The sequence below is a fragment of the Ipomoea triloba genome, chromosome 5, assembly GCF_003576645.1.
Source record: "Ipomoea triloba cultivar NCNSP0323 chromosome 5, ASM357664v1".
Taxonomy (NCBI): Eukaryota; Viridiplantae; Streptophyta; class Magnoliopsida; order Solanales; family Convolvulaceae; genus Ipomoea; species Ipomoea triloba.
The window spans coordinates 18,391,798-18,407,985 of record NC_044920.1 but is presented as its reverse complement, the minus strand read 5'-3'; the positions used below and the strand labels follow the sequence as shown (position 1 = coordinate 18,407,985).

The 16,188-nt window shown below is 33.8% G+C and overlaps 1 protein-coding gene across 2 annotated transcripts; it reads right to left on the bottom strand.

Annotated features, from left to right (window-relative positions):
- Positions 1 to 7,956: 7,956 nt before the first annotated feature.
- On the bottom strand, positions 7,957 to 12,415 carry LOC116021161 (WAT1-related protein At1g43650-like). 2 transcript variants are annotated; one of them, XM_031261772.1, is made up of 7 exons: positions 12,232 to 12,415; positions 11,962 to 12,024; positions 11,666 to 11,782; positions 10,574 to 10,826; positions 9,752 to 9,910; positions 9,467 to 9,618; positions 7,957 to 8,266 (listed from the first exon to the last, which is right to left on the bottom strand). In XM_031261772.1, the coding sequence occupies exons 1-7, from the start codon at positions 12,402 to 12,404 to the stop codon at positions 8,134 to 8,136; spliced, it is 1,050 nt and encodes a 349-aa protein (XP_031117632.1). In that variant the 5' UTR covers positions 12,405 to 12,415; the 3' UTR covers positions 7,957 to 8,133. The 2 variants fall into 2 exon arrangements, with proteins under 2 accessions (XP_031117632.1, XP_031117633.1); XM_031261773.1 differs by having other exon boundaries at positions 9,815 to 9,910.
- Positions 12,416 to 16,188: the final 3,773 nt, after the last annotated feature.

The following is a 16,188-nucleotide window of genomic DNA, read 5'->3' as shown; positions in this document are numbered from 1 at the left end:
CCCTCATCGCTAGAATTTAGCGACAAAATTTTATCCGTCGCTAAGTAAAATAAACCCGTCGCTAAATTTCTTACGGCGACGAATTTGATGATGAAATTTGTGAGAGAATAACGACGACAAAATCTGACGCTAAATCTAACAACGGAAAATCCGTCGCTAAATCAAGAAAAATCCGTCACTAATTTCCTAGTTTGAAGATTTGGTGACAAATTTGAAAGGAAATAGCAATGGATATTTTCGTCGCTAATTATATATATTTTTAAAAAATATTTTATTTATTTTAATTAAAACCCCTATTTATTTTAATTTACCTATTAAAGCTTAAAATCCATATCAACACACTATATCTATCACTATTATCAGCAACACTACCTACCACTATCAAATTACCATCAAACATTATAACATCATAAAATTAAATTATTATAAAACTTTATACTAACACAATACTTTAAATCACTTTAATACAATAATATATATCAACAAAACACAATACTATAAAATCAAAACTGCAATTACATAACAAAAATCTGGAAGTAGCATTTTTCGTTGATTTTGGAAGTCTAGCAAAATCAAAGTCTTGAAACCATCAACATGGTTTCCTCTACCCCTGACTCGGTTACAATGTAGTATTTGTTAAGCACAATGAGTGCTCTACCCCTGACTCGGTTATTCATAGCTACTTTCTCGACCTACTGAAGCACAATGATCGGTTACAATGTAGTATCTGTTCATAGCTACTTTCTACACAATACTATAAAATCAAAACTGCAATTACATAACAAAAAACACAATACTATAAAATCAAAACTGCAATTACATAACAAAAATCTGGAAGTAGCATAATCAAAACTGCAATTACATAACAAAAATCTGGAAGTAGCATTTTTCGTTGATTTTGGAAGTCTAGCAAAATCAAAGTCTTGAAACCATCAACATGGGTTCCTCTACCCCTGACTCGGTTATTCATAGCTACTTTCTCGACCTACTGAAACACAATGAGTCAACAGTTGATTCTACTGAGGCTCGAACCCACTCTCATCATCCATGTGAGAGTATTAATCGGGACACTGGATGCCACTAGACCACAAGGTCATTGGCATTATCATTAGCATTTTAATCATCACATAATTTACAATTAATTCCATAACTTCAATTAATAAACCATAATCCATAATCACTAGTTAATCAAGATCCATAGTCATCATTAACTCATAATTAATACTCCCGCTGTCCCATTTTACCTGTCCCTACTGAAGCACAATGATCGGTTACAATGTAGTATCATGTTTTATTATTTTTAAATTTAATTTTTTGTGTTTAATACTACTTTTAATGTAGTTTCTAAATATATAAATTTTATATATTAATGCTAAACTTAATATTATTAAAAATTGGATTAAAAAATAACTTCAGTCAAGCCTCGTTAAACTAATCAGACAACCATTTTGAGACGGAGGTGTACTATACAAGTCATTTTTCTCAGAGTACTAGAACACTTAAATGCAGAGAATCTTAACATTTCTTAGTATAATAATAGAACAATAGTGGATTCACTAATACAGAGACCAAAAAAACAGCAAAGTTGATTTTTTTTTGTACCATAGCATCCTATCATATTATCTCCCATATTGCAACAAAGAAATTTTGCAGTAGGTAGATCTCAATATCAGGTGCATGCTTAATAGTATAAATAATATAAGCTCATCCCATTAAGAATGCTATCCAATGATTTTTCCATTAATCATCACAAAAAACCATAAATCTCATCATTGTCCTCATTCAATAATCATCAAGGTCTTAATAACATCACAGTATATATCATTATTAATACTAGTCACACTAATCACCATAATTAACAATAGACTACTATTTTCAAAAAAAAAAAAAAACAATAGACTACTAATGATCTTAATAATTCATAAATAACCTCTAATCACCATTGTTAAAAATTTAACCACCATTAATCAAAGTCCTTAGTCAATCATCATCAATAAATCATAGATATAGTCCAACACACCTTCAAATACAATTCAATTAAAGCTAAGTGTAATGCACAAACCTCTTTAGCTTTGACAAATATAAACAATCCCATACATATATATATATATATATATATATATATATATATATATATGTATGTATAGAAATGTATTCAGGTGAGGACTAACATATTATAGAGGATTATGAGGGTTATTTGTGTACGTTGGATTATAATATTGAATGGTTTAAGATTGATGTTAATTTTAGTTGTATTTTGGATGGTGCGTGCAAATACTAAGCTGGGAGGTTATTTTTGTCTTTTAATGTACTACTACGTATTTTATTTTGGGATTATTTAGATTACCGTGTTTTTAGGTAGGTTTTAAATTGCACAAGTTCTGTAGTTGCCTAGTGGGAGGCGATTTATCTTCCGTTCGACGTTCTCCGCAGTCATTTTCGCACGGCATTTCGTTTGTCTGCCTTGGTTTGTCGTTGACGGTTCTCTTCTCATCGTCGGAGGGATTGTTGCTGTGCATTTGAGTTCTCCTTCAGTTGGCGGGCGGGGGCGATTTGTTTGGTTGGTGCCGGCGGGGAGTGGTGCATGTGTCCGGGTTTATCGTATCTGCATTCGTAGGGTGTAACAATGGCGGATGTCGGCGGTTCCTATCGTCGATATAGGCGCTCCGGTCAAGAGTCGGTGCCGGCGAGTATAGGTAGGCGTTTCCATCTTCTTTTTTGTTTTTTGTTTTTTTTTTGTTTTGTTTTGTTTTTTTGTTGTTTCTTATCTTGTAATTCTTCTTGTCGGGATTGGCGGATGTTGATGGGGTTTTCCGGTGGATTTATTGGTTCTTATGAGCGCCGGTGGTAGGCTTGGGGTATTCGGGAGGCGAAGTAGGGTTGCCTGCTATGGTTTTTTTTTTCTTTTCCTATTGTATAATTATTTTTTGTAAACCACAATTAGTTTTGTTCTTTTGGTTGGCTTTATTATGACAAATTTTACACAAAAATGGGTAAAGGAGTTGCTACTTACCTATACTTGAATAATGACTGCTTTTTGGCTTAGCAAAAGTAACTTCAGTGAAAAAAAGATTTAGTTGCATTAAAAATCAATACATGAGGAAGCACACTTAATGCTGAACTAACAAAAATGAGGATATATACTTAGGGAGGAATAATCCTTTATTTTGGAGTAGGGTTTTGCTCTGTTATTATTTTTTGGTTTTTTAGTTTTTTTTGCAAAATGTTTAGACTGAATTATGCAAAGTAAGTAAGCTACAAATTACTGCTTTTTTATTTATTAATTTTCGTATGCATGGTTTTTGTATGTCTGGTTGAATATGAAGTGTGCACCATCGTACTGTGCCGAGTTATTATATGGCACTCATTTTTTTTTCCTGTATATATTGTGTGGCATTCTAGTATATATTGTGTCCCATAATAGGCGGGGTTGTTATCAAAATATCTATACAAAATATCACTGGTATGTTTTATTTGGAAATTGTTTAAATTATGCGTGCTTGTTATAACCGAATATAAATGGTAGTTGTTATTACTATTTTTTTTTTAATAAAGTCATATGCCCATGCACAAGTTTTTAAATTATGAATATAAGGTTGTATGTGTGTGTATATATGCTTTGATATATTGTGTGTCACGCTTGAATATGTTGTGTGCACCATCGTATTGTGCACCATTAGTTTCTCCTTTTGATGTTATTTGTTTTTGTTGGTGGTAGCAAAAAAGGCTAGGGAATCGCCTTCGGTGGAGTGCTCGTCCCAACTACCAAATGATGATGAAAATTGTGTTGAAGGTTTGGCTCCTTTCCTAGAAAGGATGCGGCGAGACCTCTATGGGATGCTCCAGATACCTATTTAACCCCGGAGGAGTGAGCTCGATTTTTTACTGTTAGAGTTAGGGTGCCGCCTACACTGTTGGTCCCCTAATTTTGATCAGTGTTAGCTTATTTTTGTGATCATTGTTGTCTTAGCATATTTTATGTGTCCGTTTTTACGTACAGTTGTACGCCCTTCATTCGCGATTGCGTGTCTGTTTTTTGCTCTCTCAAAATCAATGCATAGTTCTCGGCTTTTATTTAATATGAAAGTGTTGCCAGTTTTAATTTCATGCACACGATTTTATCTTGTGTGGCACACGTTATAGACGAGTACGGCACACACCCCTACTAACATAATCATTTTTGGCCATGCAATTTGCCTTGTGTGCCCTCTTAGGTATGGTGTGTGCCTAGTTTTTGGTTTATGTTTAATATCTAAACTCTAGTCGTAAATCATGTTAATAATTTGAATAGCATTTCGCTATATAATTAACACAAGAATACGTCAGAATTTACATATTTTTACAAAATTAAATTATTAATCATTATATTCAAAATCAATTTTTTTTGAAATACGATTAATTTACTCATTGATTGTAAAAAAGAAATTATCACTTTTAATTCTTCTAGACCATCAAAAGTGACATTTTTAATAATTCATTAAAACTAAATCTAATCAATTTTAAACTTAAAAATAAAAAGTAAAAAAAAATACATTAGGAAAGAGACCAAAATAAATGGTTAATGGTTTGCGTTTAAAGTTATATGGTGTGTGCCTTTTTAGCGGTGCCTGTGTGCCACGTTAATGGTTAGCGTTTAAATGTTAAACTCGATTTGTATGTCATGAAACCATTTTTTTAAACATTGAAATGTTGTTATTTATTAATATATATAGTAAATCGACACACAATATATAGTAAATTGGCACACACCGATATGTATCAACTTCTCTAACCATTGTCCACTAACTGTATCAATAAGTATGTTCTAAACCACCACCCATGTTTTTCCCAAACCTCCTTCGCATTCTTATTCCACTTTCTCTTTTAAAGAAGCTAGACATGCTAAGTGTATTTTAATAAATGCACAATGACATAACTATGAGGATTAGCGCAAACATCAACGCAGTCAAATATTTATAACTTTTAACATGAACTATCGAAAACACCTTTGTTGGCCACTCAAAATATGACTTTGAATCACAAGCATTTTTTTTTAGAGGGCAACGTCAAGTAGGTTAGTAATTTGAGTAAAATGATAGGAAAACATGAAGAATCTGTGCTAATTTTTCAATGTTTGTTGTACAAATAAACTAGCTAAGTGCTAACTGCTGATCATCCTAAACAAAAATACCTTTCCAGTTTCAAGAACAAGTACATATACATTAACTCGTTCATTAACTCGTTCTACTATACTACAATCGAGGCACACAACTCATACATTATAGGCACATAATATATAGTAAATCGGCACACATACACTATCATGTATCAACTTCTCTAACCATTCCCCATCCATTAACTGTATCAAAACGTATGTTCTAACCACCACCCATGTTTTTCCCAAACCTCACTCCCAGACATTTATTTTTCAAACATATATTAAGGGTTGAATTCGCGTTCTTGGCCTTTTTTTTTTTTACAGTGTTCATTAACTAGTCATAATATAATACAGCTGAGGCACGCAACTCAAACATTATAGGCACACGATATACAATAAATGGGCACACAATATATAGTAAATCAGCACACACCGGTATGTATCAACTTCTCTAACCATTCCCCCATCAATAAGTATATTCTAAACCACCACCCATATTTTCCCGAAACCTCCTTAGCATTCTTATTCATTTATCAAACATATATTAAGGGTTGAAATTGCGTTACTTAATGTAGTTTATTGCGATCTCTATGTTCTGTTTGTACACTATTCGTCCATCTTCATCCATGGCATCATCTTCAACCTGCTGTCTCCTTTGCCTTCATTATTTGCAGTTTCCGTATGTTCTATACACTCTACAGGAGTAAACGATTATATTCTCTGCCAATTACTACATATATGTTAATTACAAACTTACCTTAATTACAATTCTTATCAAATATCCTATTTTCCCTTAATATAAATATAGTGCGTGAATCCCAAGCTTAATTATCCTTAATCTCAGCCCTTTAATGTAATGGTATGGATGGTTATGATTTGCCCTCATAGTCCTCTATCAATTAGTGTCCTCATGTGGATAAGGGTCATATATATATATATATATATCCAAATAAATCATATATATACTCAAACACACATTCAAACCAACTTTCAAGTCACTAACAATGATGTGGGATCAACAGTAGTTGGAAATTTCAGCTTGGCGTAGTCTGTAAGATTGATACGGTAAAAATACTTTTCAAACTCATTTTTACTTGAAATATTTATGGTAGAACCTAAACTTATAGTACTTGATATCCACTACTACAAAAATACCTTTCAACGTCGGTTATTTTGGACATACGACGTCGGTTTTTTTCCGACGTAGTTCCAGCAGACGTTATAAATAAATTATACGACGTCGATTTTAAAAAATCGACGTCGTATATTAATTTAAAATTTTTAAATAACTACATACGACGCCGATTTTTTTACAAAACCGACGCCATATGCCGTTTTTATTTAAATTGAGATACGGCGTCGGTTACCGACGCCGTAACTCGTTTTATTTTTTAAAAAATAGAGATACAGCGTCGGTTATTTCAAATAACCGACGCCTTATCTCCATTCAATCAAAAGGATTGTAAAAATTGCAGCGGATTGTATCTGATATTTAAAGACGTTCAGGTTAGAGCAATCAACAGTTTCAGAAAAGGAAAAACAAGAAGAATAAACAAAAAAAAACTGCAGTTTCAACTATAGTGAACTTCAACAACAGAAAATGTAGTTTCAATTATAGTGAACTTCAACAACAGAAAATGTGCATCAACGACACCAAAATGGAATTGAGTGGAATTGTGTATATTTGGTTTTTTGTTTCAGTGTTTTCTAGGTCATAGAATTGAGTTAGAATGTATCTCTCCTTTTGACTTTAGTCATTTCCATCAATGTCCTAGAATTGCTTGGGAGTGTGTCTTTCTTCTTGATTTTAGTCTTTTGTAGACCCAAATCTATCTTTTAATGAGGGGGAAGTAAAAATCTCATTGCTTATCCCTAGAGCATCTTCATCAGTTTTTGTAAGGTTTCTTCCTCTCTCGACCAAATTAAAAGATTGAATCCCTATTCTTAAAGGTCCATATTCTGGTCAGATAGAGTATTTAAAAGGATGCAAATTATGGTGATCTGACTCAATGGTTCAGCAGACATTTCTAAATGTCAGTGCGCACAGTGTCCAATTTGAACATAATCTCCACACGATCGCTATCAAAGTCCGAATCTTTGTCTCTTCTCCTAAATACTTACTAAAACAATTGAGTTAAGCCTATGCAATGCTAGACTTTGTTAGATTTCTTCTTGCCACATAGGGAGGACGGAGAAAGATGAAAATAGAGAAAAAGGGAAAAAAAATCAGTTTTACAAGCCTAGTGGGCACATGCCTAGTGGGCACAGGCAGTGCACACGTTTCATGCACCAAGAAAGATGATTTTTTCCACGGAAACCCAAAAAAAACAAATCTCTCCTGCAATTTTCTTTTTTTTTTTTTTTAAATCTTTTTTCTCTTTTCTCTCACCTCCAAATTAACATCTCTCTCATCCATCATCAATCATAAAAACCCAAAAAATTGATGACGGTGTTGCTTTAAATGTCTACTCCCATTGTCAGGTTTATTTTATTTTATTGTTTCCACATAAGAGAGATGAGGAGTAAGGAAAAAAAAAGAGAGAAAAATGAAAACAAGTAAAAATATTTTTTAAAAAAAGCACCCAGTCAGCGACTCACCTAAGCGGATCTCTCTTTTTTTTTTTTTTTTTTTGCAGACCCACAAAAAATCTATTCTCTTTTTGTGTTTGTTTCTCTCCCCTCCACTTCACACTCTCTCCCCTCCACATAACTACTAAAAAAATCCATAGAGAAAACACTGCTGGAAATGCTCAATAACAAACAAATAAAAGCACAGTAATTTAAAAGAGAAAAAATCACTAGCAACAGAACACACAGGGTTGAGTTCTACTTTCTGATACATAACTGTACATACAACACGTTTCCTACTTAATATCTATCAAAGGAGGAGGAGGCCAGGCCTGCCTGCTCCATCAAAGTTGATCAATTGCTTGCCAGTAAAGAAGATAGATATATATAATGGGTGTCCCATCATATATATATATATACATAATCACTTATGTTGTGTAGATAGTGCACTCCATTGTGGATCCCTCTTTTGGCTCTAATTGTTGCAGCTGTTTTGCTTCCATGTTTTTCCCCAACAAGAAGCCATTCAGGCCCCCTATCAGCAGTAATCCGCCACACAAGCTTCAAAGCACATCAAAACCAACTTCACCTCAGCTATCTATGTATAGCCTTTATGTCAAATCCCTTAGAACTATTAATTATTGAGACAGTTAATACCCGATTTAGCTTCTCGATTATTAAGACTTCACCACTTTAGTCATCGAGTTTCAAACTTGCTCAATTCCGTCCCAACTATGCAATTATAATATTACCTTAGGTTCCACGAGTACGTATTAGCAAAATGACAGTTTTGATTCTCATGTTTAATTCTCACCAATTTTCATTAATGATTATTGTTTTACTACCAAAGTTCATCATGCCGGTCACCCTTCCGTTTAGGACATGCCGGAATATGAAATATTAAGGGTATTTTCATCCTTTCATAATTAAGATCCCATTTTGAACATGCATAAAGGGATTTAATTAAGTCCTAAAACCCCAATTCGCCTTCTCCTCCTCATCCTTCTTCTCCTCCTTGTTCATTTAAAATGATGACGAGGAGAACAGAAAATTGAGATATTAACTAGGGCTTAATTAAATCCCTTTATTATTGTTCGAATTGGGCTTAATTATGAAAGGACGAAAATACCCTTATAATTTCATATTTCAACATGTCCTAAATGGAGGAGTGACCAGCATTATGAATTTTGACACTAAAATAATAGTTGTGTATAAAAATTGATAAAAATTAAACTTATCAACAAAAACTATCTTCATTGGTCAAACCAATTATTTTTTGTTTGTTTAATTTATTTTCTTTAGTATTTTTTACTTATTTTTAAATTTGATTTTATTTTTTGTTTGTTTAATTTATTTTTTTAGTATTTTTTACTTATTTTTAAATTTGATTTTTTGTATTTAATAATACATTAATACTTTTTTTGTTGACTCCACTGGAGCTCAAACCCACTCCACATCATCCATGTGAGAGTGTTAATCAGGACACCGGGTGCCACTTGACCACAAGGTCTTTAGCATTAATAGTGTACTAAACTTAATATTATGAAAAATTAGATTAAAAAATCACTCCAGTCACTCATTAATCAAAACAGACATATAAAATGAGACTGAGAGAGTATTTGCTAATAAACTGTGTGTCATACGCAAATGAGGTCGGGGTACCGTAGAACCAATTTAGCGTACCCAATTAATTAAGTAATTTCCGATTGGTAATAAAAATGAATCCACAATCAAGGATATGCATTACAGTAAATTAAGTACCTTCCCAAATAAAGTTTTTCCTTCCACAAAAATGCAGAAACTACTGCAGTTATAACGAGTGCTAGTGGAGTAAACATAGCCACGAAGACTGGCCCTTTTTTATCCACTGTAAAAAGTTGTAACCAATATGTAATGCCCGTCACAACTATGCCCTGCACCAAAATATCTAGTCAGTCAAGGGAAAAGAAACAACGCAAAGATGGATATATGCTTTCAATTCAGTTATAAATTATTGATTATATGTGAGAATCAGAATGAATAAATATAGTCGAGATGAAAACATACACAATAGGCAACTGAGAGGAGATTAATATCCCAGTGAAGCTTCCATGATGAAGTATCCCTTACCATTGCCATGGCCCAAACCGAAGACTGCACGCAGCTAAACAAACACTGCAGAGTTGTGAGGCGTACCTTTGCCGGATACTGTTTCATCACATGTGCCTGCACTGCACTGTATTAGGACCAAACGCTTATCACCACGCCAAAAACTATATAGCTCACAGTAAAAACGTAACTTCTTCTTCTTCTTCTTTTTTTTTTTTTTTTAAATGTAACTTTATTTTCTTATATCTTGCCACATTTTCTTCTCTCAACCTTAAAGTCTCCCACGTCTCGACAACAGGCAGGGTCAAATGCCAGCACAAGAGAAATGTCCACTTCAGGGCTGATTTTTTTAAGTTGCGTGAAAATAAGTGGAGCCCTATCAAAGTATAAATAAGCTGCGAATTGAAAAAAAATTGCGAAGAGAAAAATTGCTAAAAACTTAATTTTGGGCCAATATAATCACAAATACATATACTAACTATTAGGACAGGGCTGAACTAGGACCCCAAAAATTTTGAGGCTTTGTGCTGTTACCCGTCTTGCACGCCCTAAAATCCCGCCCGGGCCCACTTTAGACATAATTCCACATTGCTGTTGCCAAATTTTGATCTTTTCTCTTAAATACTACCTATTGAACCATTGAGTTAACTTTATCCTGTCACATTTTCGAGGGGTGGGGAGTTTAGCTTCCTCTTACCAGCCTCTCCCCAACACATTGCATGGCATATATGGAGAAGGAGAAGGAGAAATATTGACATGTATAGATACATATATACATACCTGCATTAAGTACCACATTGACCATAGTGCATTGGCCGACAGCATCACCAAAGTCCCCTTTACCATCTCACACTTGAAACTAAACTTCACTACCCTGCTTGATGCCTCTTCTTGACTTCCAGTTGACCCCAAGTCCAACAACTTTATATGTGGCCCTTTAACAAAAGCAAACACCAACGCTCCACAAAAGCTAACCAAACACCCCAACACTTTTACCATCCCATGTGACCGCTTAATTGACAGCTTCTCCACCCTGTACGTACGTTCACCATTTATGTATAATATAATAAATATATGCATGCATGAGGTAATCATAGTCCAGATGATTGAGAATACAAACTTGTAACTACTAGGTCACAAGTTTGAATCTCAGTCATTTTGGTTTGATTGAGCTGGTCAACTATGAACAATTTAGACTGGTTTCCCGTCGCCACCTATATATATATATATATATATATATATATATATATATATATATATATATATATATATGCATGAATGGGGTAAGCCTAGGTCACGAGTTTGAAGCCCAATCCTTTTGGTTTGAGCAGACTAGTTATGAGCAACTTAGGTTGATTTTCCTGTCACCCAAAAAAAATATATGCATGTATGGGGTGCATGAGGTAATCATAGTTCAGATGGCTGAAGATACAAACTTGTAACTACTAGGTCACGAGTTTGAATCTCAGTCATTTTGAGTCATTTTGATTTGATTGAGCTGGTCAGCTATGAACAATTTAGACTGGTTTCCCGTCACCCCTATATATATATATATGCATGCATGAATGAATGGGGTAAGCCTAGGTCACGAGTTTGAAGCTCAATCCTTTTGGTTTGAGCTGACTAGTTATGAGTAACTTAGGTTGGTTTTCCTGTCACCCCAAAAAAAATATATGCATGTATGGGGTAAGTCTAGCCTAAATGGTTAAAGATACAAACTTGTAACCACTAGGTCAAAAGTTTGAATCCCAATCCTTTTAGTTTAAACCTATTAATTATGAGCAACTTAGACTAGTTTCTCTGGCCACCCTAAAAAACATTAGTATGGCAGGCGGCTTAGCTTTCTGTTTTTGTTTTAACTAACATATATACCTTGATATAACTGCCATCGTAAAGGTTAGAGCAGGGATTATGTTAGTGGTGGCTGCTGCTAAGGTTGCTGAAGTGTACTTCAATGCAAAATAGTAGAGATTTAAACACAGAGTAATCCTGAAATATATCACAACAATATAATAATATTATTTGCATGTACTCAAAAAATATAATAATATTATTGAAAGGGTGTTTTAATTTAGACAATTGGCGTATTAATTATATTCTATGAACAACATTAAAACAAACTCAACTAATATTAATTAAATAAACGTTGTTTGTCGGATGGAGTGTACCCTATGAAAGAAACCAAGAAGATCTTCCACAGTACGCTATATGACAAGGGAGCACTGATCTTTCTGCCAAAACCCAAAAACAGAAAGTTAAGAGGTCTGTATAGTATTATATATTTTTAGAAAAACAAAACTAAACAAAACAAAATCCATTTTAGAAAAACAAAACAAAACAAAACAAAAACAAAACAAAACAAAACAAAAACAAAACAAAACAAAATCCAACAAGATCAGATCAGATCAGAGAAAAGAGCAATGGAGAAACTACTATACCTGTCGAGGAAGAAAGCAAATGGAGCTAAGAAAATGGTGGCAAATGCTTGACGATAAGCAACAAAAACATAAGTATTCATCCCTTCATCTATGGCGGCTTTGGATAATAAAGCCATGCCTGCATAGATCAACTGAATGATGAGCACAGCAATGTATGGCTTTCTTGTCTCCATATATGTTTCTTTGAATATTGTTCGTTCGTGTGGATCAACAACATGGACTCTCCAACTATTTTATAGACAGCTCGGAAGACAAAAATCTAGATGAAAAGGATATGTTGATTGCTGTTAAATTAAACTGTGTATTATGAAGTTATTTTACAGTAGTAGGGGTCAAGTTCTATCACTTAGCCTTCTTTATAGTAGTAGACTAATTAAATAAAAGTGGAAATAGCAGTAAAGAGATAAATCATGGTGCCTCAATTGACCAACAGAGGTAATGGGAATATACTCCAGGTATACCACCCCTCATAACGTACTCCTGGTCGGTTTATGTCCGGGTGGCCACAAGGAACTAATACCGACCTTAATCGACCATAACCTCAAGCTACCTGACCTTAGGCTACACCCGAGCAAAAAGGATATACAATGGTTTGCAGCAGGGGTGCTGATCCCGACTAGTTAAGGTCGGGACGCGCATCCCGGTCAAGATCACTTTAGAAGTGACATAGAACTGCACTATAATTGCCTTTTTAGTGAGTGCTCAAGAATCTTGATACACATGGCTGTCGAGGCGCCAATCTTAACCTCCCCAGTGTATGCTCAACGCATGTCTGTCATACCGGTTCCTGGCGTGTGTCTCCTCCCTATCTCTATAATTACCGTGCATTTATGGCAAGAGGCCAGGAGATTTTTGGCATTCTTACCTACCACATAAGCTCAAATTGTTTGACCTCCATTTAGTTCTTGAGCTTTTTACTTAAACCAACAAACATAAGGATCACATGCTTTTCAAAAAAAAAAAAAAAAAAGAAGATCACATGCCATCCGACCTCCATACCTATACGTATTCGTAGGAACCAGTGCATTTACCACATCAAGAGGCTAGACTTTTGTTCACTGCACACAAAGAGCCGCCCTCATTTTGAGAGGCTGTTCTCACACTACCGCTTGTGAGACTTGGCATTTTTCATATTCTTGATATGATAAAGTGGCATTTTTAGTACTTAATTAAATTGGTTTTTGGAGTGAAATTAGAGTACATTGATGATACGAGATTAATGACTATAGAAATAATATAACGTTTAATTTGGACTCAAATGATATTCTAAACTATAAGTATTTTAGTGTGCTTCATTCTTTGGTACATGAGAACAAAAGCACCATTTTGATGTCAATTAATCTAAAATGGAAAATAAAGTGTCAGCAATTGAAGGAGAAAATTTACTAGAAGTGTCATTTTATAACCATAAAGTAACCCCACCCACCATACCCCAACTTATCTTATCCCACCCCACCTAGCCCAACCTACTTGTCAATTCACCCATTTCTTTATGGACAAATATGAAAGTGGAGAAATTTATGTTTCTTAATTTTTATTTATTTTTTGGTGAACCATATCAAAGAATGCTCTTTTTATATATATATATATATATATTTAAAATTAATGCTAGTTTCTTGTACATTTCACCAAATTATATCTTGAACCTCATCAACCCATCCCAAGACTCATGAAAAGATAACTCAAGCTAATTTAATTTTGAGATTCTGCATTAAATTGTACACTTTTGTGCACAAAAAACCCAACTCAAGCTCAAGCTCAAACTCTCAATGTTCATAGTAGTTCCGCACAAGGATTTTCTTGTTCTCAAAACCAAAAATATTAACAAAGCCCAAACACTATGAAGTGCATCTAAATTTTTGTAATTTTCAAGGTCTATTCTCTTTTTCGTGGAGGCTTTCACATCTCTAAAACTCAGTGTTGTAAAAATGTTGCCTAGGCGCTAGGCGCCAGCCGGCTGCCTAACGTATCACAATAATAAGTGGTCTAGGCGGCCAACCGACTATGCTGCCTAAGTGCCGCCTAGACTGCTTATTAGTCGCTGACTAGGAAGCCTAGTCGGCCGATTAGCTACTTTTTAATGACTTATTTCACTCAAACGACATCATTTTTAGTGAAATAATTCTAAATTGTTCAAACTCTAGATGTTTTTAGATCAATATTTAATATTTTAGTATTAATTATTAAAGTATTAAATAGTTTATAATTATTACTCTTTAAAAATTTTAATTTTTTTTAGAAATAAAAGATGAAATAAAAAAAAGAGTCATTTGCATTTTTGGTCCTATTGTTATTGGGGCATTGCCAATTTTAGTCCACTTCATTAATTTTTGCCACATTGCGGCCAGTCTTATTTAGTCCTTACCACTTTTAGTCCACCATTAAAATTTTCGTCAAATGGCCGTCCTAAACAAGGGTATTTTTTGTCTTTTCATGCTTTTGTCATCTCCTTGACCCTTTGCAGTGGTCTTCCTTACACATTTTGATCCAATGAAGAGGTCCAACGAAAGCCATGTGAGCCACATTACAAAGCCACGGATTAGTCCAAAATACCGTTGTTTTGGACGGTTATTTGACAAAAATTGTAAAGGTGGACTAAAAGTGGCAAGGATTAAATAAGACTGGCCGCAATGTGACAAAAATTAATGAAGTGGACTAAAATTGACAATGCCCTACAAAAAATCGAAATGACTATACACAAAAAGCTAGGCGCTTAGCGTACCCGGGCCAAAGTGGGTCTAGAAATTTTTTCAACGATGCTAAAACCCAATCTTGTACTACCTGCATGCATTTACTCATTGGTAAAAATACAGTGAAATAGCCCAATGGCAATATAAAATCTTATATCTTGTTAGGAGAAAGTGTGCCTAAGTATCCCGGTATAGATTAGGGTAAAAGCCTCAAATATATAGCATGATTGATGAATGTCGAACCTTCATGTTTCATTAATTCTATTCTTTTGCCTCTTAATAACTTAAAAAATGTACCCACTTACTCCCATTTCACTCATTTTTTAGTACTATAACCCATAACCTTCTATTTGATAAGTACTTCATGTCACTAGATCACAAGATAATTGGCAATAAGTTACTCAATTTATTTGCATTTTTGAAATATTCTTACATTTCAAAGTGAATCAACCATTTTATCATCACATTTTAAGTCTAAACTATTTACTCGGTGTCTTTGCTATACAATCCACTTTAAAAGTAGTAAAACTTTATATTACCTAGAAAAATTATTTTCTTTCCACAATTATTCTTTTCTACCAATATATAAATTAATTTCAATTATTAAAAAATAATGAAATTAAATTTTAAAATTATTTTACGAGAATTCAAAATAAAATAATTCGTCTGATGTAAATATTTTAAAAAATTGTACTCCGTATTATGTAATAATTCAAAAGTAAAATAATTCATATTGTGTAACAATTTGATTATGAAAATTTTAAATTTATTAAAAAATTAGTTAAAATTTAAAAATCTGAATACATTGAAACCATTAAAACTACTAAAATTAAAGAAAAACAAGAGAAAAATAAGTTAATATTACTATTGATACAACTAGATACATCAACCATGAGCCAAGAACTTGTGGTCTAGTGGCACCCAGTTGCACTCCCATATAGAAGGAGTGGGTTCGAGCCTCAGTGGTTCAGTAGGTTGAGAAAGTAGTCCCCCTCCCATATAGAAGGAGTGGGTTCGAGCCTCAATGGTTCAATAGGTTGAGAAAGTAGTTATGAACTGATACTACATAGGTCAGATATTGCATTGTAACAGAGTCAGCAGCACTAAAAAAAAGATACATCAACCATGAAACCCCAAAAAAAATTGTACAAGAAGCAGAAAATTTAAAAATTGCTATATGATTAATTGGGTGATGAACTTAATTTGTACGTATTGTACTTATGAATCATTGAAAAATTATGCAATTAATTGCTAATATGTTATTTCA

Excerpts from the sequence above, each read along its gene's own strand:
- LOC116021161 (XM_031261772.1), bottom strand. The coding sequence starts at position 12,404 with ATGGAGACAAGAAAGCCATACATTGCTGTGCTCATCATTCAGTTGATC. Across the intron at positions 10,827-11,665 it reads ACGATGGCAGTTATATCAAG|GGTGGAGAAGCTGTCAATTA; the intron begins GTATATATGTTA and ends ACGTACGTACAG. Across the intron at positions 9,911-10,573 it reads CAATGTGGTACTTAATGCAG|GCACATGTGATGAAACAGTA; the intron begins GTATGTATATAT and ends AGTGCAGTGCAG.